Source organism: Microcebus murinus, chromosome 15 (genome assembly GCF_040939455.1).
Source record: "Microcebus murinus isolate Inina chromosome 15, M.murinus_Inina_mat1.0, whole genome shotgun sequence".
NCBI lineage: Eukaryota > Metazoa > Chordata > Mammalia > Primates > Cheirogaleidae > Microcebus > Microcebus murinus.
This window is the reverse complement of record NC_134118.1, coordinates 59,284,962-59,311,951: the sequence shown is the minus strand read 5'-3', so window position 1 is coordinate 59,311,951 and position 26,990 is coordinate 59,284,962. Positions and strand designations below refer to the sequence as shown.

Here is a 26,990-nt window from a genome sequence, read left to right as displayed (position 1 = left end):
CTGGCCCAGCCCCCCTCGGTTAGCCGGCCTTCCGGGGAGGAATAAGGCAGCACCCTTGTGTAACCAAGGTGTTGTCTCCTGAGTGAACCCATGTGACCATGCTTTCCCACGGCATGTTGCCACTGTTGTTCAGAGCCACATATAAGCACTCGCCATGTTCTCAGCCATGCTTTTCACCACTGCCGTATTCCCCGACAATAGAGAGCATGTCTCACCTGCCTGCTGCCACTCACCTTTTCTTCCAGTTTCTGAAGCCTGCACCGGAGCACGTGCTAACCACAAAGCATTCTCCTCACACTTGGCGTAGTCTGGCAGGATCCAGAGAGGTTAAGTGTCCCCTCCACCCCAGCAGGGGAGGACATGTGGCCTCCTACAGTCTGGTGGCAGCCAGTGGCAGTGGTCCTCATGTTGTGGGCCCCTGCCATGGGGTGGGAGCAGGTAGAAGGTTCGCCTGCTGCCCTGGAAAAGGCCTTGGAGTCGCTGCAGTCTAAAGAGCGAGCAGAGGCTGGTCAGGTGGGCTGGCTCTTTCTTACAGCCCTCCCGGAGCAGCATAAAAAGAAGCCTTGCAGCGAGAAGCCCAGGTAAGGGAGCTACGAGAGATAGAGGAAGATTTGGAAACCCGCCTGCAGGAGTTGGAGAAACAGTTAACAAGTGGTCCATTCTTGGATGCTGAGGAAACCGCTAACTATGCGGGAGACCGAGGGCAGGGCCCCTCTGCTGAGTGCCCACCTGGTCGCAAAGCAGAGAATGGAGCATGCGCAACCCATGAGGCCCCGGGAGGTGCCCCAGGGCGCGCCTGCAATAACGGAGTTATCTCTTACTCTGCCTACACCCCACAGAGCTGCAGGAGCTGAGGAAACAGTGCAGGCGGGTCCTGGGGAGACTGCTGCCTGCCTGGTTGTTGTGCTTATGGGATGAAGGGACGGACAGCGTCCTGTGCTCCCCAAGGGAGATGGAGCCATTGGCATCCATAACTACACATCCTTCCCTCAGGCAGAGGCTACAGACTAGTGGTCGCTGGGGCAAGGGCCACACTCCTTGCCTGAATGGTTTATGGCTCCTGCCCACACAGTATGGGATGATGCCAGAGAACTACCCGAAACCATAAGTAAGCAGACTTCATACAGGAACTTAATTCAGATTCTGTGGGAGTTGAGAATGCGCCAAGCCATTTTTATTTTTTTTTTATTAATTAATTATTTTTGAGACAGAGTCTCACTCTGTTGCCCAGGCTAGAGTGCTATAGTGTCAGCCTAGCTCACAGCAATGTCAAACTCCTGGGCTCAAATGATCCTTCTGCCTCAGCCTCCCAAGTAGCTGGGACTATAGGTAAGTGCCACCATGCCCGGCTAATTTTTTCTATATATTTTTAGTTGGCCAATTAATTTTTTTCTATTTTTAGTAGAGATGGGGTCTTGCTCTTGCACAGGCTGGTTTTGAACTCCTGACCTTGAGTGATCCACGCGCCTCAGCCTCCCAGAGTGCTAGGATTACGGGTGTGAGCCACTGTGCCTGGCCAGCCAAGCCATTTTTATAGTAGATAACTGGCGGGGCCGGATGACCAGTGCTTCACTACAGGCGTGTGACCTAATCTTAGCCACAGCTCCCCGCCCCCCCCCCCATCCGCTGTTCCTTTGGCTCACTGGCACCTGTGCTCACTCCCTATGTGGGGAAGTGGATACATGAGGTCACCACTGCCATGGAGGCTCTGGGAGACGCCGAAGAGCAGAAAGAGGGGAAGGGATGAGAATGTGTGCTACAAGGACCCAAGAAGGACCTGCGAGCTCAGGGCCCCCTACAGAAGAAGTCAGTACAAGGGGCCCAGAAGTTCTCTTGAACCCAGATGTGGCTCAACCTCCTATTAGCAGGAATAGATAAAGAGAAGATAGATAAACAGCCTAATGAAGTATTGCTGGCTTTGTGGAATCAGCTGGCTCCCCACCAGCGATTCATGAAAGCACCCAAGAAGTGGAGAACTGAGACGCCCTTCAGAGAGACCCGCAATCTTGCAGCTGCAAGATTTTACGGTTGAAACCCCCCTCTTTGACATAGACTAGGGGTTAGGCCAAGGCACCCAGTTGGAGGGGACCCCGGATGACCAAAGGGTGCATGTGAAACTTGCTATTCATTGGTTCCTCTATGAATATGCAGTGGGTTTTGGCCTTGGTGGACATGGGAGCTGATTGCTCCCTAATCTATGGAAACCCTGAGTGGTTTGCTGGACAGACAGCCTACATAGATGGCTATGGAAGGCAAACTGTCGAAGTTAAGCAAGTGACTATTCCATTGGGGATCGGGCATGTGGCTCCCAGGCCTTATACTGTATATGTGTCCCTGTGAAGGAATATATTCTGAGTGTTGACATTCTGTGTGGCTTAACCCTAACCACCTCCATGGGTGAGTTCTGCCTCTGAGCTAGGGTTGTGAAGCTGGTGGTACATGGCCACCCCCGTCACCCACCACAGGTTCTGCCCACCCCTTGTAGTGTTGTATACACCCAACGGTATCATTTGCCCGGGGGACAAGAAGAGATTTTACAAACCATATTGTAGCTGGAAAAAGGCGGCATAGTGCACCGGCTCACCAGTGCATTCAACTCTCTAGTCTGGCCAGTTAAGAAACTGGATGGAACTTGGAGAATGACAGTAGACTACTGGGAGCTGAATAAAGTGACTCCCCCACTGCATGCCATGGTGCCGTCTATACTAGATCTGATGGATCAACTGACTTTGGTGCTTGGGCGGTACCACTATGTAGTGGACCTGACCAATGCCTTTTTCTCCATAGACATAGCTATGGACAGTCAAGACCAGTTTGCCTTCATGTGGGAAGGACAACTGGACATTTGTGGTCTTACCGCAAGGTTACTTCCACAGCCCAGCTATATATCATGGTTTGGTGGCACAGGATTTGGCCACATGGAGTCAGCCATCCTCAGTGTTTCTGTTTCACTATATTGATGATATAATGTTAACCTCTGATTCCCTTACAGATCTAGAAGAAGCCACTGCCAGTCTTCAAACCTTGTTGGAACAATGGGGTTGGGCGGTGAATGACTCCAAGGTCCAGGGACCTGGCTTGTTGGTCAAATTCTTGAGTGTTGACTGGTCGGGTAAGACAAAAGCAATCCCCAAGGCAAGTTTTAGATAAGGTTCAAACCTTCCCCACTATGGTGAAACAGTTACAAGTGTGTGGGGGGCTTTTAGGGTATTGGCATATATTCATTCCCCACTTGTCCCAACTGTTGTGGCCATTGCATTCATTGGGTAAAAAGGGGATGCAGTGGGACTGGTCCCTGGAGGCAGAGGCCTCTTTTATGGCAGCCAAGAGGGCTTTTGCACAGGCCCAGATTCTACAAGTAGTATACTGCTCACAACCATTTGAGCTCAATGTGATAGTCGACTCAAGGGGGATGGGCCGGGTTTCGTGGCAACGTCAGCTGAAGTGGTGGGTCCCTATTGGGTTTTGGTCCCAGACTTGGAAGGGCCCCCAGGAATGCTGTGCCTTGCTAGAAAAGCAGTTGGTGGGTGTGTATGCTGCCCTTCAAGCTTGTGGAGCTATAACTGAGCAGTCTAAGGTGCTGGTGCCCACCACATACCCCATAGCAGGATGGGTGAGCTCATGGATAACCAGTCCACCATCAAGGGTAGCCCAGACACCAACTCTGGCAAAGTGGGGAGCTTACTTGGAGCAACGAGCAGAGTTCGGCTCCAGCCCTTTAACTGCAGAGTTGTAGACAGAACTGGGTCCTGTTGAATTTGTGTGTGATGATGCTGACCCTTAGACCACGGTTATACCTAGAAAAGAGAGCCTGTATATTGAAGGATGGAGTCTCCCTCCTGTGGAGGCATGAATCATAATGAAACTTGGTTTGAAACAGAGCAGGGACAGAGCAGCCAATGGGCTGAATTGTGTGCCGTGATCATACACGAGCCATCCCCTTTGCATGTCTGCACTGATAACTGGGCTACGTTTAAGGGCCTGTCTGGTTACCTACATAAAAAGCCAAAGGTTGGCTCGTAGGGCACCGCCCGGTATGAGTGGGTTTATCTTCCTGCTCATTTGACGGGAAGGTGCATTTGAGGTGCACGTGGGGATGGCCATACATCTCAGGGAAGGTCCTTCCCACCTTTACTGAAAACCACATAACTGGAATGCCGTGTTCTCCTGCTGGTATCAGGTGAAATGGACTCCATGGCAGTTTTACCCAATAGTCATCCTTTTTCCTGGCAATGGCTCCATTAAGGTAGAGATAGAAGTGAATGCCCTAGCAGAGCATACTGCTCCCAGCCCTGAATCAAACCAGGCAGGCCTTAACCCTTCTGGTGGGTGAAGTCACCCAAATCAAAAAAGTGGTTTTGCAAAACCACATGGCCCTTGATCTTTGTACTGCAGCCTAAGGGGGCACATGTACCGTCATACCTACTGAATGTTGTGTATATATATACCTGATCCCCAGGAGGGTATTTCCTCTGCATTGAAGGAAGTTCATGGTGAGATACAGGCCATCCAACAGTTAACTGGAGACCCACTACAGCCATGGTAGGAACATCTCTTATCCTCCTGGCATTGGACCCTTTTAGTGTTAGGAGCTATTGGCTGTGGTCTAATAATACTCTGTTGTTCCCTGTATTTTTGTTGTGGCCTTTGTGCCCAACAGGCCTCCCTATGGGCCTGTGTGTCGGCTGTAAAACCTATTACCTAGGGGGTGGAATGTAAGGGAAACTGCACTTGTATAGGCAACAGGTTTCTTAGGCCAAACTAAAATGACTGCTGCAGTTATTTATTCCAGCGCAGCCCCCCTGGTTAGTGGGCCTTCAGGGGAGACAAGAGTCAGCACACTCATGTAACCAAGGTGTCCTCTCCTGTGTGAACCCATGAGATCGCGCTTTCCCATGGCATGTTGCCACTGTTGTTCAAAGCTACATATGAGTGTTCAACATGCTCTCCGCCATGCTTTTCACCACTGCTGTGTCCCGCCCTGCCCCTAATAAAGAGCATGTTTCACCTGCCTGCTGCCACTAGCCTTTTCTTCCAATATCTAAAGGCTGTGCTGGAGCACGCACTAGCCACAGAGCATCCTCCTCACAGTGGCCCAAAAGATATGGCAGACAAAGAAAATTTCATTGTTTTTCTTTTTTTAAAACCACTAGACCACACAAAAAAACTGGCACACAATTTTTCATAGTAGCTTTATTGTAATAGCTTCATACTGAAAACAAACAAAATGTCCCTCAATGAGTAACTGGTTGGTTAGATGTGGAACATCCATGCCACGGAATACTACTCAGCAATATAAAGAGCACATGATTGACATATGCAACAACTTGGCTAGATCTCAAAGGGTTATATAGAGTGAAAAAAACTAGTCTCTAAAGGTAATATTCTGAATGCTTTCACTTATATAACATTCTCAAAGTGATAACATTATAATAATGGAAGACAGATTAGTGGTTGCCGAGGTTAGGGATGGTACTGGGAGGGGAGTGGTGTGTCTATAAAGGGGTAGCATGAGGGAGGTCTTTGTGGTTATAAAAGAGAGTTCTGTATTTTTTTTTCAGTGATGGTTATTTGAATTTACACAAGATAAAATGACACAGAGCTATATACAGACATTGTACTCATTGTACTCAAATTCCTGCTTTTTGTATTGCACTATTATTGGGGGAAACTGGGTGAAGGGTATACAAGACTACTCTGTACTATCTTTGCAATTTTCTGTGACTCTATAATTATTTCAAATAAAAAGTTAAAAAACCATAAAACATCATTAGCTTTTATCATTAGAGCAATTCTTATTGAACTCTCTGGAGGCAGTTTCTTTGGCACCCTTACATACTGTTTACAAGTGTAAACAGAAAGCAGCTAAATTTGGGAGGCTGGAGAAGGCAGTAAGCCTTGCCATGCAAATTTACTGAGCCACATACAATGTCAGAGAGCTTAATGATTTTCACAAGACTAAAGGCCTTTAGAATAGAAAGGCTTCTAAAACAAATAATTTATTTTTAGGATGTCATCTAATGCACATTTGTAGTTCCAGGGTGGCTCTTAGTCATGGGGAAGGAGAGGCAGAAACTTCCAGATTCCCTCACATGGTTATAGGAAGGCCATAGTGAATTTCACCTATCTCTCCCTTCTCTCCTCATAACTTTTCCCCCTTAGTTCCAGGGAAACTTAGTTTTGATTTAGTTGTTGATTTGGGGAACCTGAATCATATCTAGGTAATTTCTAGTCCAGAGAACTTGTACTGGAGCAATTTCCCTCTTTGGCAAAGCCGGTAGTTTGGCTATAGCAAACTTGAATCCTTGTGGGGGTTCTGGAACCTTATTAGTTAACAAAAATTGAGAATGACTAAACATCTTCTGGACTTTGAAAAACATTATGGAAATTAATTTCTTTGTAGAGGTGCAGAAATAAATAGTTAATTTATATATGGGCAATAAGAGAATCCAGGTGGCAGATGGAAGTAACTCACATAGTGTATGCTTTTCTCCTTTTGGCTTTCATAACCCACTTCTGTCTGGGCCTCCTTTTCCTAATATGCAATAAAAATTACTTATGGTACCTCATATATTTTCTGGCATTATCTTAGTTTCGTATCTGTTCCTTTTGTGGTAAGAGCAGAACTCACATGTGGAAATGTTGAGATATGGTACCTCAGCTCCTGAAGGAAGTCAGAACTAGAGATTTAGACATTTAGAACTTGAGGAGCAGTATACAGTAATGTTTTGGAGCCACACTGCTTGGGTTCAAACTCTGGCTGTTTGGAAAGTTACTGAAACTCTCTGTGCCTTAATTTTTCAATTTGTGACATGGGGATAAATGGGGATAATGAGAATACCCTTCACGGGCGTTTGGGAGGATTAAATGAATCAATGACCCCTGCTTGACAGTTTGCTATTGCTAGTATATTATTGTTGGCATTTCTAGTTGTCTTTTAAGTGCATATTCCAACCTGCTCCAAGCAATCTGAAAGCTTCCAAGAGCTAAGACTGGTTTGCACTTTTCTATTCCTAATACAGTTTGTACATAACAGGTGCACAAATAAACATCTGTGATAAACCTAATTCCAGGAAGTTGTTTCCCTTGGTTAGCCCGCATTTCTGTTTAAAAACGGTGAGCATCAAACCACTTTTTATTAATATAGTAATAATAGAGTTAGTTGAGAGTTTCAGTGTTGCAGCATTTCACATAATCGAGCTCCCTTTATCGATCGGGTAATATATCCATTTCGTGCAAATGCATGTCACATCATACACCCATCTGAGTCTCCTCCTTTATAAGCTTCCTTTTCCTACGTGGGCTTACCCGTCCCCTGCAGTCGGGAAGGCCACGAACTTTCTCTCAGTACAGGTACCAAAGTGATTTTCAGTTTGGACCCTAACCTCGGCGTCACGGTTCAGGCTCCGCCCTCAGCCCGGGGAGGGGCAAAGGGGCGGGGCGCTGCTAGACTCCTGGGCGGGGCTCGAGCGGCGAGCCTCGAGGCGCCGGCGCCGCTGACGTGTGACGTTACCGGTTGACGCAGCCGCAGTGGCGCCCGGCCTCAGTTCGGACCCCTCCCCTCCTCCTCCGCCCCCCTGGGTGTCAGTGGCCACCGCTCGGGTCTGGACCTGGGGCGGCGGGCCCGGGCGGTGCGGGTAGAGGGTGTGGGCGCCGGCAGAGCTCCGCAGGCCGCATCTGGCTTGCTGCTGCTGCTGCTGCTGCTGCTGCCGCCTGCGCCGCCGCCGCCCCTGCCCAAGGCCCTAGGCGTTCCCCGGAGAGAGGCCAGAGTGGTTCCGGGCTGCCTCGGCACTCGCCAGGTGAGGGGGACGGGTCGGGCTGGGCGGGGTTGAGATTGGGTGCACCTTTTTCCAGGGTCTCTAGACCTCAGTCGGGTCAGCGTCCGAGAGGGTTTGCTTCGTCGCGGCTGTCGGCTGCGACTCATATTCCTCTGCCGTCCGTACCTGCAGCGCGGGGACCAATAGACAGGGTGTCGGAGGTCAGCCGGAAAGCCTGGAAGGGCCATGACAGTCGGATGGTTGGCCGAGTACTCGGATGCAGGAGCGGTCCCTGCGGGCGGTGGCGAGGCGGGCGGGCGGCGCTCCACTTGCGGGTGTGTGGACTCCGCGCAGGCAGGAAGAACTGTGCACCCGCAAGCTTGGGCTTCACCCTCGCTAGCTGCGGTTTGCGATATCCCGGTACTGCTTAACAGAGGGGCGGCTGACCGAGGGCGGCGAAGCCTTACAACCCTCCGCCCCACCCCCACCCCACCCCACCCCGCCGCTTTCCTCCCCAGGTTTGATGTGTTTTGTATTCTGAGTTGGTGCTGGCTGCACTACACTATGGAAGAGTACACTTCAGCGGATTTTCCCTTTGGTCAAAACAAGGTGAAGGGAAGTTGATGTTCCTTCCGGAGAGTATTAGTTGTTTTTTTCCCCTCCCCATTGGCCTTAGTGTTGACATTTGTTAGGGACGTTTGTTAAAGGGAAAAAGTTATTGTCAATTTCCTCTGTAAGAAAGTCAAGGGCTTTGTAACTGCATGTATGTTTCAACCGGTTTCATGTTGACGCTTTCACCCTGTGCATAGCAAATGTAGTTGATATTCTAAGTTAAGTAGACAAAGTATAAAAATAGATGAATTAAGCAGTATATTTACCTATGTAACTATTGAGTGGGACATACTTTATGTGTGTATATTATCACATTTAATATAACAATCCTATTATCTAGGCTATTACTGTTCTCATTTTACCGATGAAAGAACAAAAGCCTGTAGCCCTAAAAAGTAACTTGTTCAAAGTCAGAATTGTGATTCCAACCAGGAAATCTGACTTGAGTTTATAGTCCCTTAATGAGTAAGCTGTTTCATCTCCCAGGCATCTCAAAGATGATTTTCATTTGATAAGAAGTGTGGCAGGTGCTAGGAATAGGAAGTAAACTAAGGCACTGTTCTTGCCAGCAAGGACCCAGCAATTTGAGAGAAAAACTTTTTCAGGGCCACATTTTGGATATATTTTAAAGGTAGGATTTGACTTCCAGAACCCATTGATCACCAAAGTCATACTCTTTCCATAAGTACAGTGGTTTTTGAAACCTTTGGAAGACTTTAGTTGGGAAGATGTCCTATTCTAAATTTAGGAATATTTCTTATTTGGAAACTTTAAACAAGGAAATGCAATATTGGACTAACATTAAAGAATTTCCTCTTGTGCTTCATATCTAATCAAATAATTTACTCTGAAATGGTTACACTGCTGATAAAGACAGAATACTTTGAATAATTGGTTAAAATGCTGTTCTTTTCAGGTGTGTTAAGATGAAACACTGCAGAAGGGCCTTCTGAAGATAAGGAAAAGAAAAAATAGACGTTGCAGACTGTGGAAAAAAAACCCTTGGGTAAATATTTTTGGCTAAGATTTTAAAAAATCAGATTTCCATTTAAAGGTCAGGGAAAAGTCTTCTTTCTGCTTCAGTTATGGTTTAATCTGCCTATATGATCAGTAAATGGGGATGGGGTAGTGGTAATGTATAATGTGACTAGATAATCATTTTACCTGACTTTTGAACTATTGATATCTGATTGACAGCTTAGTCATGTACTTAGACTGTACGTTGGCAGGAGAAAGCCAAAGTAATCATTTGCTTGATTATCAGGTGTCAACATGCTTTTCTCTCTTCTGCTTACTCTTTAATCTTACCATGTTTTATAAAGGGTTTTAAAAAGAAGTGAAGAAGATGAAGAAAAGTAGTTGACTTTTGGATTGTTCTTCATAGAATATTGTGTGTGCTTGAACTCATGTATATTTTTTAGTATAAATTCTATGGAGAATCATAGAAAACTTGATTAAACATGATTAAGAAGCAGTTTCATTTCATAAATATTTATTAAGTATCATCCATGCTTATAGTAATAGGCAAGTGGTCTTCATGGCTCTGGAGAGTACTAGAATAGTGAATTTTTTTCTAGAAGGTAACAATTTTGTGAACTCATATATTTTCTTGATTTTATATGCAAGGATTGGTTTTTGGTTCATGTTACAGGCTACGAAAGGAGCGTTACCAACATGGCAAATGTTTGTATTTATAATAAATTTTTCATATTAATTTAGTTAATAAAGCAGGGTTTTCGCTGCATTAAGGTGCAGTGTGAAAATAGGATTTTTATAAACTGTATTTTAGCATACCATTTTTCACATTAAAGATAGTGACAGAATTTAAAAATTTCATGGTAGGTTAGCAGAATTACTTTGAGAAAATTTCAGGGAATTTATATGTGACAAATGACAGTGACATGGTCAGATAGCTAATAGTCTGGATGATGAATTGGAGGGAGGTGAGCTTGGAAGCATGGGGTTCAGTTAGAGGCTGTTGGCATAATCCAGATGGGAGATGAGAATCTAAAAGTACAGCGGTGCAAATTGGAATTAAGGGATAGAGATGGATTTGATAGATGCAAAGAAGGCAGAATGCATAGGATTTAGTGGGCTTGAGGAAAAATGAAGTGAGGGTAATTTCTAGCCACTAACATGCTTATTATCCACATAATTAATGATTAATATTTGTGGGATCAATAGAATGAATTCTCATATACGCGTTGGGAAACTGAGTGGATTCTGAGGCGATTTACTGAGGTAGGGAATATAGGAAGAGTGATAGATTTGGGGAACATGTTTGGAGAAGATGAGTTCAATGTAGGCCATTATAGTTGAGGCATCTGCAATGTCTAAGAAATCATTAGCAGTTGTATGTATGGATCTAAATTAAGAAAAAGACCCAGCTTGAGATGTAAGGTTTGGAATCACTTCTTAGATATTTAGAATTCTTCCACATAGAACATGAAGGACCATTTTTGTAGCATAGATTATTTTATGATATTAAAAAGTACTTTACATTTGTTGAGTTTGCTGATTTATAGTGTTTGAGTTGTCATTCACCATATCTGAATATTTCTTCTGCTTGGGTTTTGATTTGCTTCAAAGAATCATATTCCTTGGCATTTGTAGAACTATATTATTCATATTACCTTAATGCTTGCTTGATTGTTATTTATGCCAACTAATTTCTTCTGGTTATAAAATTCTGTTTTTATCTTACATATTATAATAAGGAATGAGACACATTTTGGTAATTGTTTACTGTCATGCATTTTATTGTTTTTAGCTTTCAGTTTTTTTGGTTGAACTGTTTTTTTTTTAAAAGAACATTAATCAATATTAGCTTAGCTACCACTGTTATAATGTGGTTTTTTTGTTTTCTTGTCAAGCTCTGTGCTACAAGTTTTATGTTTGTTTTGTGTTTTCAATGCCTTCAGCATCTCTTCAAGAGAGAGATGGCCATTTTACTACTTGGAAACGGGCTAAAAGAGAGTCAGTAACTTGCTCAAGCTGTCTCACAGCTAAGGAAAGGATAGAGTGTATGGAGCCAACTTTCCATTTCAAATTTAGTTTTAAATTTTAATTTTTAATTTAGCTTTAAATTTTTATCCTCTATTTTTAGGATAATAGACAATTTTCATTATTTCTGTTTGAATGTTATTTTACCACTTTGTTCTGTTGGACTTTAGAGTTAGTGAAGTTGCGTTTGTTGTGTATAGAATCCTGGGATTGAAAGGGATCTGGAATGAGTTTTCCTAGGGTAGCAAGGATTATAGCTAATGTATTATTAAGAGTTTATATTTATTGAGTGTTTTATAGGTGCCATGTATTGTTATAAATGCTTTATAAGTATTATTGTATAGATAATCTGTTTGACCTAAGAGGATAGTTGTCTATTTTGTTTCCTTAAAGAAACAGAATAGAACACAATATAATTTTGATTTACACACAGAGCTGTTGGCCCTGGCCCAAATAGTTAAGGAGTCTTAAGTTTGGTTTTCTTTTTTTGGCCTACTATCTCCTATTTAAGATTTTCTCCATCCTCAGGGATCTGAGGCTTTTTGTGATATTTATAGGTCCTGCATGCTAATGGGAAACGTATTCTAATAAAATTTATACTAATAACACAGGGCAGTAATTAATGGCAATAATAATTAATGGCAATACCATAACTATATCTTTGCATTTTAAAAGAGAATATTAGTATTCTACTTAAAGGAATGGTGGTGGAATTTTAGGCCGTGTTGTATCATGTTGGGAAAAAGTTTTTGGGTTGAAAGGGCCCTTCAAATGACTATACATTCGATGGGTAATGCCAGCGTTTTTATACATTCTGATGAAATCTTAAATGTATACATTTATATATTTATTTTATGTAAGATGGTCAATTACAGTAGACACTTCTGTATTTTGTATTCTTTGTGTAGCATCATAGAGTTGGGACATCACAAAGTCATTTGTTTCTATTTAATGTCTTTAGATTAGTGAGTACTCAGACTAGTTGTGTCACTTTAGAAGCAGTTTACAAGAATTAAACACTCCTTGAAACTTCATTTTGGATGAAAATGTTCTATGATTTGATTTGTGTTTTGCTTTTGTTTGGGGATGTCCTTATGCCATAGAGAGGATAAGCAATTTGTTTGGGCAGTTCTTTTGTGTTGATATTTACTGAGATCTTTGGGTCAATTACCTGGCTTCTTAATTGTTAAGGAAGAGATAAAGGATTTTGAAATTGGGAATCCTACAAAAAATATCTCAAGGTAATTTGTTACATGTATTCAGAAACCATGCAGCTGAAAAGTTTCCAAGTAAGTATATGTTCCATGATAGTTAATATAGATCAGTAAAGTTTGGCCTATGAGTAAGCAATGTACAAATGTGATTGTCCAAAGTATATAATTCACAGAATTTCTAGCATACAACAATGGTACTGTGTGCTCATAGTGCTTAATCTTACTTGATGATGAAGAGAATGTATGTTGAGTTCAAAGGAGAGCGCTAAAGTTGATTTATTTTCCAACTCTTAAAACTCTTGGAGTTTCCTTTATGGAAAAGGAGCTGTGTGTAAATCCAGAAAACTTTAATATAATGATCTGAAGATATGTGACTAGCTTTTACACAAAGATTTGTGAGTTCATTCTTGCAGGAGAGATTTGAGTATGTTAAAATTTTTTTCTTTCATTTTATTATGTTTGGAATTCGGTTATTAAAATGTTGAATATCCTCTTTACTTTTTTTGGTGATTGTTGTTGGCTAGGAATACTGTGTTGAGATTTTTTTACTTCTTAAATTCCAGCAAATGAGAACCAAATTTTCTTGAGGGTAAAAAGATCATTGAAGAGTCTCTTTGGTCCTGACTACATTGGAAATACTTGCTTATCTTTGACAATAGCTCATAGTTATGTACTTTTTATAATGATGCATTTATTTCATTCATTTTATGGAACAAATGTTTATTGAGAAACTACTGTATGCTGGGAACTTTGCTGGATATTGCACATTTAAGTGAAAAGGACAAGCCTGTCCTTAAGAAGTAGCTGTTAAGTAGGGAAGATAGATTTCTAAACTGATAATTATAATACAGTGTGATAAGTGCTAAGATATGGGTAGTCATTCAAATAGCATTATTCAGCATCTTCTATATTGTCAAACGTTCTATTAAAGATCATTACAAATATTCCAAATATTAATACTCAGAATTTCTTAGCTGGGTGGTAGAATTTTTAAGCTCAATAAATATTTATTGAATGAATAAACAAAAAAAAAAGTTTGTATGTTTGCACGGTCTTACTGTGTTGCTCCAAGTAATCAAAATCAAATACATACTTTTCCGTGACAATGCCAGGGTAAGCTATGGCTCTTCATAGCTAGGTCTTCTCAAGTCATAAGTAGTGTTATACAGACGTATTCCAGTTTAAGCCTGATAAAGGAAAACCTCATTTTCTGCAATTCTATTCAATTTATGGGGTGATAATTGTTTTAGAGGAGCAGTGTAGCCCTGGGAGGGGATTAACCAGAGGTCTGAACTCTCTTGAGGAGCTGTGGGGCGGATTTAGATGAGTGTGGGTGGAATCATTATCAACCAGTTCCTTCCAAATCCCCTTTTTGAGTTAATCAAATAATTCTCTCTGAGGTGAAGTAGAGTTGGGGATTTGGGATAAGCGGTGGTGATGAAGGACCTCGTATCTATATTTCCTTTCAGCTACCACCCTGTGGCCATCTTTCTACTAGCTGTTATTGACACAATTTAAACATTAAGAAAAATAGAAGAGGAAAAGGGACAGTAGAAGGTAATGAGGATAGAACCAAAAAAACCTGGGGATCATAAGAAAAAAAAAAAAGATTAAATAGAAGAGGTTTTAAATAAATATAAACTTGACTCATACTTTAAAAGTATATAGAAGCAATTACATTCCTTCATCTTTCCATCACAGAATCTCCCTGCATCTGAGTTTATTCTTTCCTTTCTTTGTTCTTCCTGTGCAGATAAAGGAAATGTTCCTCTTTCTGTCAAAATCTAGTTCTTGCACATATATATGCTCTGGATTGAAGTGAGATTTTTAAAATCTTAAATTTTGTGTGCTTTAGATTGTATGGTTTCATGGTCTCTTACAAAGAATGGGTCCATCTTGGGCCATCTTTCTATTTTTATTTTTCACTTTTATTTTTTTTTTTTTTTTATGGACTCATTCTGTCAGCCAGGCTGGAGTGCAGTGGCATGATCACAGCTCACTGAAGCCTCAAGGTCCTGCCTCAAGCAATCCTCCCACCTGGGTCTCCCAAAGCTTTGGGATTACAGATGTGAGCCACCATGCTGCGAGCCATCTTTCTTGTAAAGAAAATTGTCCTCAGATTAGACAGGACTAGTTATAAACAATAACAAAGTTGAGCCTTGGTTTGGGTTTCCCTGGAAGCAAACCCTGGATATAAGGATTCAAGGACAGGTAGTTTATTTGGGAAACAATCATAGGAAACTCTGGTTGGAGAATGGGGAAGTAAGAAAGAAAAAGGATGAAAGCCAATAAAGGACATTGTCCTGGCAGTTACCACTGTGGACATCTAAAGCTCACTTATATTGGGGAAGTCTCGGAAACCAAATAAAAATCATCCTTTTGGGTTACTGGGAAAATATTCTAAGCCAAAAGCAAGGAAGATTTGAGTGTTTATCCACCAGCTTTCTAGCCATCGTTGACATTGACACTCTGGCATTTCTGGCTTGTCCTTAGAATGCAAGCTGAGCATGTATGTCCCTGCAGTCAGAAAGCAGCCTTCAGCCGAGTGTCACAGATGTTCATAATGAGCAGTCTTCCTGTGTAGAGGTGAATGCCAACAGTAGATGAGTGAAATACCAATAGCATTGGCTGCTAATAGCAAATGTTTATACAGTGTAATATCTATGATGTACCAGATATTCTAAATGTTTTACTTATATGAACTCATCAATTCCCATAATACTACTCTATGATACAGGTAGTATTAGTGCCCACATTTTACACATGAGGAAACAGGGCACAGTATTTTGCTCACAATTACATAGTTCTATAATCTCAGAACTGACATTTGGACTCTGTACAGAGTCTATCTTTTTAATCCATATAGTGGCCTGCTTCTGGAACAATATAGTCTGAAGCAGTACTTTTTGATTGTACTGTTTTTCCTTGATAACTACCTTCTCTTTCTCCCTCCCCAGTCTCTTTTGTTTTAGTGTTCTTTATCTTCTTCCTTATTTAGCTATCCCTCTCCCAATTCTAGAACATTATAGACATTCCTCCTTCCATTTTACACTCAAGTCTGTCATATTAAATAATTCTTGCTAAAATGTGTTAATTGATTTTTCTGAGGGTATGTGATGAAGGCTTCTGAGTCTGATGTTGCTCAGTAAGTATTTGCATTTTAATTTTTTTAAATACAAGTATTTAAGAACCATAGAAAGAAAGATATCATGGTAGAATGACAGATGACCAGATTGGTAGTTTTGCATTGGGAGTCACCTATTCCTTGGCCAGGGTTATAAGGACAGGCCAAGAGATGTGTGCTTGGGTAAGAAAAGCTCCTTTCCTGCCTGCTGTTTTCTATCCTCCAGCCATCAATTTCCGTTTTTGCTTTTTAAATTGTTGAAGTATACATTCCAGCTATAAAACATTTAAATAGTACCTAAGTGTCAAGTGTAAAAATGAAAGTCCTGCTTCACTGCTTCTCTCCTTCCTCCGAAGTCTCCCCCTGCCCTCCCCAGAGGTAAGCACTCTTGAGGCTTTGCTAATGTTTTCGAAGAATAAAAAAATATAGATAGTAAATGATATATAATACATACATTATACGTACTAGAATAGTGGATTTTTTAAAAACATAAGTGGAATATTATACATTTTGCTTCTCAACTTGCCTTTTTCCTGCTAATATTACATACAGCCTAGACATGTCCTATGTCAGCCTATTAGAGCTATCTCATTCTTTTAAAAAGGCTATATATTTTATAGTAAGAGTATACCATAATTTAACTATTTTCCTATTAATTGACATTTTTTCCAGTTTCTCAAAATACAGTATACAATGCGGCAGTAATTGTCCTTGAAAAAAACATCTTTGTGAATGGGCAATGGAAATGAACAGAAATTTCTCCAAAGAAGACAGAATAATGGCCTGCAAACATATAAAAAAATGCTCAACTTCTCTAATCATCAGAGAAATGCAAATCAAAACCACAGTGAGATACCATCTAACACCAGTGAGAATGGCTTGTATCAAGAAATCCCAAAACAACAAATGCTGGCAAGGATGTGGAGAGACAGGAACACTCCTACACTGCTGGTGGGACTGCAAATTAGTACAACCTCTGTGGAAAAGAATATGGAGATACCTCAAACAGCTAGATATAGAAATACCATTCGACCCAGCAATAGCATTGTTGGGCATCTACCCGAAAGAGCATAAGACATTCTGCTATAAAGACATCTGCACCTGAATGTTTATGGCAGCACAATGCACTATTGCAAGATCATAGAAACAACCCAAGTGTCCGTCAGTTCACGAGTGGATAACTAAAATTTGGTATATGCTCACAATGGAATACTATTCAATTCTAAGAAATGACAGTGAATTAGCACCATTTATGCTATCCTGCACTAAGCTTAAACCCGTTATCCAAAGTGAGGTGACACAAGATCAAGAAAACGGGCTCCACATCCACTCTCCATCAAATTGGTACCGACTGATTAAAACTATGATGCTCAAATGGGGATAGTGCCCACTAGGGTTTGGGGGAGGGAGAGATACACATCTTAGGGTTGTGGTGAGCATAGTGGGAGGGGGGAGAGGGAATACATCTAAACCTTCCAAGGGAAAGGCTAAGATATACAGTGTAACCCAAAGGTCAAAAAAAGGGAAAAAACAAACAAACAAACAAACAAACTTTTATCAGGTGGTGGGCAAATGGGAGGGGGAAGGAGGGGAAGAATTTACACTTACAAAATAGGTGCGATGAGCACCACCTGAGAGTAGGATATGCTTGATGTTTTGGTAAGGCGGGGGGTGGGGGGGTGGGGGGACATGGGGAGGAATGATAGAGGCAATATATGTAACCCTAACAATATTTGTATCCCCATAATATGAAACAAAAAATTAAAAAGAAAAACAAAAACATCTTTGTGCCTGAAAAAGTATTTTTGAGGAATAGAGTTCTAGAATTGAAACGTCCAAGACAGAAGATATACATACACGTTTATTGTTTTTATATTTAGGCTATTAAGTATGAAATGTCTGATTTCCTTAAGTACTATATTTGACAGTTGATAGATATTTCTAACATTTCACTTTGACGCTTCTAGTTTTATTTTTCTTGCGAAGGTATACCTTCAGTCTTTCAAATGCATGTTTTGGCTTGTGATTATCTTTCAAATTTTTTGGTAGAGCAATTTTTGTGAAATCAAGGATAAGTCAAAAATTCATGTTATTTTCAAATATGAGTTCTATCGTGGAACCCATGTGGAGCAGACAGCTCCAAATATAAATGATGTGTTTGGAAAGGATGTGGCTAATGTACGCACAGTGCATTGATGCTTTGAGAAGTTCCGTTCTGGTGATTTTAATCTTGAAAATGAGCCTCGTGTGCAACGTGAGACCAATGAGACCACCGTGGATAATGATGAGCTGAAAACCGTAGTGGAAGCAAATCTATCTCGACCTACGTGTGAATTGGCAACAAGGTTTGATGTTATTATTCCAACAATATCGGACCATTTGAAACAAATCGGCGAAGTAAAGAAGCTGGATAGATGGGTTCTGCATGAATTAAACAAGTGTCAGAAGAGAAATAATCTTGAAGCTTGCCTTTCTTTGCTGTCATGACATAAAGGCAAATCATTTCTACACTGTATTATTATGTGTAATGAAAAATGGATTCTTTTTTGCAATTGCATTTGGCACAATGGTTGGATAAAGATGAAGTGCCAAAATACATACAGTCCAAAACTATATATTCATCAAGAAAAGGCGTCTGGTGGTTCAGTGCTGGTATTATCCACTGCAGCTTCATGAAGCCTGGTCAATTGATGACAGTGGATGTCTGCTGCAACCAGTTGGATGAAATGAGGAGGATGCTTGTGATAAGCAGCTGAGATTGGTCAGTAGAGATAGGCCAATCCTCTTATAAGACCACATGACACAAAAAACAGTGCTGCTCAAACTATGGAGGCTGGACTTGAAAACTCTGTCGTCCACCATATTCACTAGACATTGCACCAACTGATTACCACTTCTTCCAGGCTTAGGACCACTTCTTGCAAGGAGAAATATTCAATTCTCAACAAGCTGTGGAAAACGCCTTTCATGATTTCATTGCCACTCACTCTCTAGGCTTCTTTGCTGCTGGCATAAATAAGCTACTAGTTTAGGGGCATATTTTAATTAATTGTACTGCTTCTTGTTTGGGATACAATAAAGTACATGTTTGATTCGAAATAGGACATTTCATTTTTAATGACCTAATAGTATCTGGTAAATTGTTCCTCTCAGAGCCTAGCATTTTACTCCTATCAACTGTGTATGTGTACCCGTTTTCCCATACCTCTGCCAACATAGTTGTTTGGAGTCTTAATTTCCATTTATTTCGCTGATGTGTGACAAATGGTGTTTGTTCCTAATTGCTGGTGATGTGAATTATCATCTTTGCGAATTGCCTGTGTATACATTTTACTCATTTTTCGGTTAGATTATTTGTATTTTTCATATTGATTTGTAGGATTTCCTCCATTTTTGAAAGACCAAATAAAGATTTGGAATTTTGTTTCTAAAAGTTTGTTGATGCAGACTTAGGTATTAGATAATTTTATTTTCTTTATGCCAGTGGGAGGAGAAATAAAATAGCTTGAATGTAGTATTTTATAAGATTTTATGGATAATTCATTTTGAAAAATAATCTTTTTATGGAAAGATGTTTCTTAAAATGGTGGTAGTAGTAGTGGTGGTAAATTAGGAACTTTGATAAATCTCTGGTTTGTGTTGTGTTTGATTAAGCTACTTAATATTTTCTTGCTTTTCTTTATACCTCACTAAAATAAGTGCCACAATTTCTTTTCTAATGATAGATAGCAGCTTTGAAATGAATACCATGGATTTAAGGAAGAATGAAGATGTATATGAAGATAACACGCAACTCAGTTGTTATTTTCCCATAGAATAGATAAAAATATCATGTAAAATGATACATTTGAATACAGTACTTTCCTATATAATAGATAAAAATACCATGTAAAAATGATACATTTGTATACAGTGGCTGTGTTCAAGGCACTGTCATTGATATTGTGGATAAAAGATGAATAAAACAATCTATTTTGATCATCTATCAGAGAGAAGCTAGATTAGATTCAAGCTATGTGCATCATTGGCACAAATATCACAGAAGTGAGGCTATGTTCTTCTGTTAAGAGGCGCACAGTTTTGATTTATCCTATTACTAATGGTCTTTACTTTGACCACTTAATTAACTTAGCTTTCTGAAAGTTCCCTTTTTCCCGTTTTGTCATTAAAATAAGTATTTCAGGGGGGCATTATTTTGAGATGATATGACTATTCTGTTGCTCATCAAAATTTAATTAATTATATTGATATGGACACATAGAGTGCTGCTTTATTAAATGGGTTATGATCCATTACTATCACCTATTTTTATGCTTAGCCTGTCTTAGATTTTGCTAGCAGGAGCCTATTGGAGCTGGTGTGTGTCCTTTTGACATGTTCTCATCATTCTTAGAGTACTTCTTTCCTTTCTGGAAACAAGGCTCATCTTTACTTTCTCTGCCAAAGTTATCAAATCAGCCGTTTCTTGAAGGGGCTCTGTTCCTCTTAGTTGAAAATGGTTTTTAGAATCAAAGTTTTCTCATTTTTATTGAGATATTGCTGCTCTCGGGACCAGTTAGTGAACATGGGCATATGCGTACTGTATAGTACATATATATACACATTTACAGTTATGTTTCTTTCTTTTTTTTTTTTTTTTCTGAGACAGATTCTCACCCTATTGCTCGGGCTAGAGTGCCATGGTGTCAGCCTAGCTCACAGCAACCTCAGACTCCTGGGCTTAGGTGATCCCCCTGCCTCAGCTTCCCGAGTAGCTGGGACTACAGGCATGTGCCACCATGCCTGGCTAATTTTTTCTATATATTTTAGTTGGCCCATTAATTTCTTTCTATTTTTAGTAGAGATGGGGTCTCGCTCTTGCTCAGACTGGTTTTGAACTCCTGAGCTTGAGCGATCCTCCCACCTCGGCCTCCCAGAGTGCTAGGATTATAGGTGTGAGCCACCGTGCCTGGCAAGTTATGTTTATTTCGGCATCCATTTATATTGAAAACCATACCTCCAGTTCTTATCCATCAGCACAGGGTTCATTCTAATTTTCTTCCCTTATATATCCTCCAACAGTGAGAAACTTGGCTCCCATTATCCTTAATATATTTACTTACGCGATTAACCCCACTCCCTCATACTCTGCATGGGTCATCTCCCTCCTTATCCTGCTCCCGCTACAACACACTACTCAGCTTGCTCTCCTGCATGGAAGCTCTACTTACCACTTTTGGGTTTAGTGCTACCTTCTTGGGTTCTGACACTCTGTGCCAGTTGGCCTTCCTGTGTAGATGCTCTTCTTGCTCCTCAGGCTCTCATTTCTCTCAGCCTCTGAGACCTTAAGCTGGATGCTTCTTCTCCCCTTGCTGCACATGCCCTTCTCCTTCCACCCAGGCTTCAGCGTCCTGTGCCTGGCTTCTCTGCAAGTGTACTCTCCTCATCTCACTCTGGCTTTGGCACCCTGAGGTACTGCCACTGCTCCACAAGCCTCTCCATCACATGTGATACTTAATTTATCCATAGCAGGCTCTGATATCTGTTCTAGGCCACTGAGACTCTTGTCCCTCTCTTCTCCACTTGCAGATGCATGCCTGAACTGTTCGGGAAGGGTAAGGAAGAGGAAACAACCAATTTGTTTTTATTCCATCATTTGCTCCATGAAGATTATGCAGTAGATTGTTATATCAGTCTTCACTTTCTCACTCTTAAGGAATTAGCGATGTACCACTTAATGTGGCTGAGCATAAAGCCATGGTTCCATTTGGGTTCTCTGTGTCCAGCATTGCCTTGATTTGCTTTCTTTATATAGAATATCCACTTTGGGGGCTTTATTAAGTCTTGACCTTTACTTCTGTGCTTGCTCAAAATATGTTCTTTTAAATATTGAGCTTTTATTTGTTGATTTCTCCTAAAGGCATTGCATTAATCTAGTATTTGGGAAAATGTTAGTTAAAACTGTGTGGTACTGTAGTTTTTTGTCTTTATAGCATGAATACCCTCTTTCTATGTCATCTTTGACTATGGGATGTTATGGTGGTAGGTGGTGGTGATTTTGGATGAGGTCTATTTTGGTGGATAGATCACTTCCTGTTGGGTTTTGTTAGAAACAGATTCCCTTTTTATGTGGAGACCTGAATGCCAGAATACATCCCTCATTGAACCACCTAGGAACCTAGGAATCACACGGTCTTTTTATCCTCAGTGGTGTGCTGGCTAGACATCTGTTAATTGGTAAAAAATAATACAAAATAGGTACACATGTTATTTTTTAATATGACAGCCATTATATAATATGTGAATATTTGGTTTTAGATTATAGGTTTTTTTCAAAGTATTAATATTTTTCTCTTTTTATTTTTTTGCTTTAAACAATTTATATATATTACAAACAAATGAAGAGAAATAAAGGAAAACAAACTTATTTTTATTAACCCAGATACTTAATATTTCCTGTCCTTCATTCTTTTCTCACATTTGAGTTTCCATATAGTATCATTTTCTTTCAGCTTAAAAAAAAAACTTCCCTTAACATTTCTTATGTTTACAGATTTTCTGGTGACAATCTTTTTATTTTTATATAAAAATGTCTTTATTCTGCACTTATTCTTTTTTTAAACCCACTTTACTGAGATATGATTGACATGCAAAAACCTGTAGATATTTAATGTATATAATTCGATGTGGTTGGAGATAAGTACACACCTGTGAAACCATCAGATCATCACTACCAATGTCATAAACTTATCCATCACCTCAAAAACTTTCCACCTGCCCATTGTGTTTCCCCTGTCTTTTGCTAAGATCTATCCTCTTAGCAAAGTTTTAAGTGTATAATACGTTATTATTAATTATAAGCCCTATGTTTTACAGTCGATCCCCAGAACTTATTTATTTTGCATAAGTGAAACTTTGCAGCTTTTGATCAATACTACCTTATTTCCCCCTCGCCCCAGCCTCTGGCAGCCATCTTTCTACTCTCTCTGTTTGACTACTTTAGATTCCACAGATAAATGATATCATGCAGTATTTATCTTTCTGTGTCTGACTTATTTCACTTAGCATAATGTCCTCCAGGCCCATCCATGTTGCAAATGGTAGAATTTCTTTCTTTTTATAGGTGTGCCTTTATCTTTGAAGTATTTTTTCTTTTTTTTAATTTCAAAATATTAAGAGGATACACATGTTTTTGTTACATGGATAGCTTTTATAATGCTTAAGTGAGGGCTATTAGTGTGCCCATCACATGAATAGTGTTCATTGTACCTGCTAGGTAGGTTTTTATCCCTGTCCCTTTTCAATTTCTGATCACTTCTCTCTGTGCCCATGTGTGCCCACTGATTAGTTCCAAATTATTAGAAAGTACATCTGGTGTTTGTTTTTTCATTCCTGAGATACTTCACTTAGGGTAAAGGTCTCTAGTTCCATCCATCTTGCTGCAAAAGACATTAATTCATTTCTTTTTGTGGCTCAGTAGTACTCCATGGTATATATAATATATACTAAGTTTTGTTAATCCACTCATGAATTGATGGATGCTTAGGTTGATTCCACATCTTGCAATTGTGAATTGTGCTGCAGTGAACATTTGAGTGCAAGTGTCTTTTCGATAAAAATACTTCTTTTCCTTTGCGTAGATACCCAGTAGTAGGATTGCTGGCTCAAATGGTATGTCTATTTTTATTTCTTTGAGAAATCTCCATACTGTTTTTTCATAAAGATTGTGCTAATCTGCAGTCCCACCAACAGTGTATAAACATACCTTTCTCTCTGCATCCATGTCAGAATCTTCTGTTTTTTTGCTTTTTAATGAGAGCTATTCTGACAGGGTAATGTGATATCTCATTGATATCTCATTTTAATTTGCATTTCCTTGATGTTTCCTTGATGTTGTAGTGATGTTGACTATTTTTTCCATGCGATTTTTGGCCATTTGTCTATCTTTTTTTGAAAAACTTCTGTTCATGTCTTTTGCCCACTTTTTAATGGGGTTGTTTGTTCTTTTTTTAAAATTTTATTTTTTTAATTTAAAACCTAAAAATGGAAGAAAGAAGATGCTCATGTTGTAAAGTTAGCCCCCACACTTTAAGTTGCTGGTTGGCAGAGATTTTTCAAAGTTTTGAAAAATATGGGAACATTTTTTTATTCAGTTTTTAAACTATAGAAAAAAGTGATAAAATGATTATTAAAAAATAAAATTTTTGTAATCTTCTCTAGCTCTTTTGCCTTTAGGTTTCATATCATTATTAATAATAAACTTTTTGTTATTAAGCTCTTCATTTTTTTAAACAGATGTTTGTTTAATTTGCCTCTTAAACTGTACTAAGATTTCAACAATGTAAAAATATGAAACATTGTAATCTGTTGTAAATGGTTTTTGGCAATGTTGTCTCATCCAGTTTTTAAACTTGTTTTGTGGTCTTCAAAGATAAGAGTTGTGAGTAAACAGAAAACATATTTAAATAGTTGACAAGTCATATATACTGAATTTCAACTATAATAGAAAGTTGTCCTCACAGATTCTTCTTACATTTAGAAAAAAATTCACTGTTTTCCTAGTTTTCTATAAAAATTACCTATGCTATTTGGTCTTAAAGTATTATTAACTATGTAGCTCTCTTTGTGCTTAAGTCTAGCTCTTTTCCTCTTTCTAATTTATTATGAGATACTTTTGTTTTAGGTAGGTTGGGCTAGTCATATGATACTACTGTATTATCAGAGGAATATTTTTATTGTTTCTTGGATCATAAAATGCAAACTTTTGTTCCTTTTTATTCATTCTTGGTATATATAAATATTCATACTCATTCTGCTAGTGTGTGTTTATACACACACACATATATATGCACATACATACATTTGTCACATGTCTGGCCACAGTTCAATGGTGTATTGTACTTTATCTTGAGCATCTGATAGTAGGAGATGTGCTTACTGTCCAAACTCTGCCTAGCGTGCATCTGAACTAGGAAGATTATTTCCCCATGGAATGATGGGAAATATATAAGAGTGATAGAGGTTAAAAGGGATTTATCAAATTTAATATACAAATATAATAGTATTAAGTGGTAATTTTTGGAACAAGTCTGGATGAATTTGTTTAATGTTGATGGTTAATACTTACTTCTCATTGTTGAGATAGATGTTTTTGATTAAAGAATAATCACATTCCCCTTCTTTTGAGCCAGAGTATAGTAACTGAACCTTAGTCTGTATTTATATTTATAATGGTGAAATCAGGACATTATAGATGTGATCCATTGTCTTAACATTTTTGTAGAATTGCAGACGTATTTTCTTGTTGTTTGTTGTGGTTTTGCATTCTTGTCATAGAAGGAAACAGAAAGTGATTTATACTTTTTTTAAAAATTAAATTTACCTTTTTCCCCTCTCACATGATTTCTCTTGCAATTTTATAAATTTATGATTATGAATTTAACCTTTGACTTCTTTCAGGTCTTTAGAAGCTAACAGAAGCTTTTCTAGAAAACCTTTAGCAATGGATCAAAGGAAGAATGACAGTATTGTCCCCAGTATCACTCAATTAGAAGATTTTCTTACAGAACACAATTCCAATGTTGTTTGGCTCCTTGTTGGTAAGTATTAATAGAAAAATTTTCTTCTACTTTATTGTGGTTGTGGGGTATTTTTCTTTCTTTTTTAAGAGCTAGGGTCTTGCTGTGTTGCCCAGACTTGTTTCAAACTCCTGAGTTCAAGTGATCCTCCTGCCTCAGCCTTCCCTGTGGCTGGGACTACAGGCAGGTGCCGCCACAACTTTATTGTGTTTTATGTATGGATTAACAACTGTGAGATTTTAAGCAGTAGTTGACTGAAGTTGGAACACTTATAGTACCATTTATTTATTTTTAGGCAAGAACATTTTAATGTATGTTTCTTGAATATTTGTTCTAGAAACTGTTTTGGAATGCTGTTTACTTTTTCTTAGGCTGCCTTCTTATCTGACTTAGGGGAGGTGAGACTTTAAACTTAAAACACAATGACTTATCATCAAAATAACTTTTCAAAAGAATTTTTGTAGAAATAATTTTTTTTTTTTTTATCTATCTCACTCTGTCACCTGGTTTAGAGTGCTGTGATGTCAGCCTAGCTCACAGCAACCTCAAACTCCTGGGCTTAAGAGATCCTCTTGCCTCAGCCTCTTGAGTAGCTGGGGCTATGGGCATGCGCCATGATGCCCAGCTAATTTTTTCTGTTTTTAGTTGGCCTGGCTAATTTTTTCTAGTAGAGACAGTGTCTTGTCCTTCTCAGGCTGGTCTTAAACTCTTGACCTCAAGTGATCCTCCTGCCTCAGCCTCTCAGAGTGCTAGACGTGAGCCACCACATGAGCCACTGCACCTGCCCTAGAAATAATTTTTGTGGGTAAATCATAGCACTTGCTACATCAGAGCTCTTATCATAAATCTAAGCTATCCTGAGAAATGTATTTTATTTTGGTTCTTAGTGACTTCTTTGTTTTATCTGTATTACATAATTTTTTCAAAAGTTAAGGACTTAATGTGATGTTGCTAAAAGGTTACACGTTTAGTTTTTTCACATTTTTCATAATTTAGAAGTAGCTATACTTTTAAAAAGGATCAGTAAGAGAAAATTTATTGTAAAAACAATGTTTTCCTTCTTGTGTTTTGCATCATGTATATTTATGAACTGGGTTTTTTTAGAATATTAATTTTATAGGTGACTATAAACTTTTCATGGAAAATAGTTAAATTTAGAATATAATTTACTGGAGCATATTCATTGATGCTCAGAAGTAAGTTATTGTCTTATTAATTACAGCAAAATATCTAGTATCAGGTAGCCTATCTAATATGCCTTTAGACTAAAATTCCAACTTCCTTTCTATTACTTTTTTTTTTTTTTTTTTTTTGAGACAGAGTCTCGCTTTCTTGCCTAGGCTAGAGTGAGTGCCGTGGCGTCAGCCTAGCTCACAGCAACCTCAAACTCCTGGGCTCAAGTGATCCTGCTGCCTCAGCCTCCCGAGTAGCTGGGACTACAGGCACGAGCCACCATGCCCGGCTGATTTTTATATTATATATATTAATTGGCCAATTAATTTCTTTCTATTTTTATGGTAGAGACGGGGTCTCGCTCAGGCTGGTTTTGAACTCCTGACCTTGAGCAATCCGCCCGCCTCGGCCTCCCAGAGTGCTAGGATTACAGGCGTGAGCCACCGCGCCCGGCCTTTCTATTACTTTTTTAAAGCAAAGATTGCTGATTTAACAAGCAATGACTTTTCTCTGATTTAAAAAATCATCACTTTTGTTTTTTTTTCAAGTG

General features: G+C 39.5%; 1 protein-coding gene across 7 annotated transcripts in view; it reads left to right on the top strand.

The window, feature by feature from the left end:
* The first annotated feature begins 7,488 nt into the window (after positions 1 to 7,488).
* The window catches only part of BLTP1 (bridge-like lipid transfer protein family member 1), a 188,814-nt gene continuing 169,312 nt past the window's right edge, over positions 7,489 to 26,990 (top strand). For 5 of the 7 annotated variants that reach the window (XM_012784187.2, XM_076010638.1, XM_012784188.2 and 2 more), the window contains exons 1-3: positions 7,489 to 7,799; positions 9,286 to 9,375; positions 25,149 to 25,288. In XM_012784187.2, the coding sequence (XP_012639641.2) occupies positions 25,192 to 25,288 (97 nt within the window). In that variant the 5' untranslated portion in view covers positions 7,489 to 7,799; positions 9,286 to 9,375; positions 25,149 to 25,191. The remainder of the gene's footprint in view (positions 7,800 to 9,285; positions 9,376 to 25,148; positions 25,289 to 26,990) is intronic. The other 2 variants (XM_012784193.3, XM_076010640.1) reach the window with 1 other exon arrangement.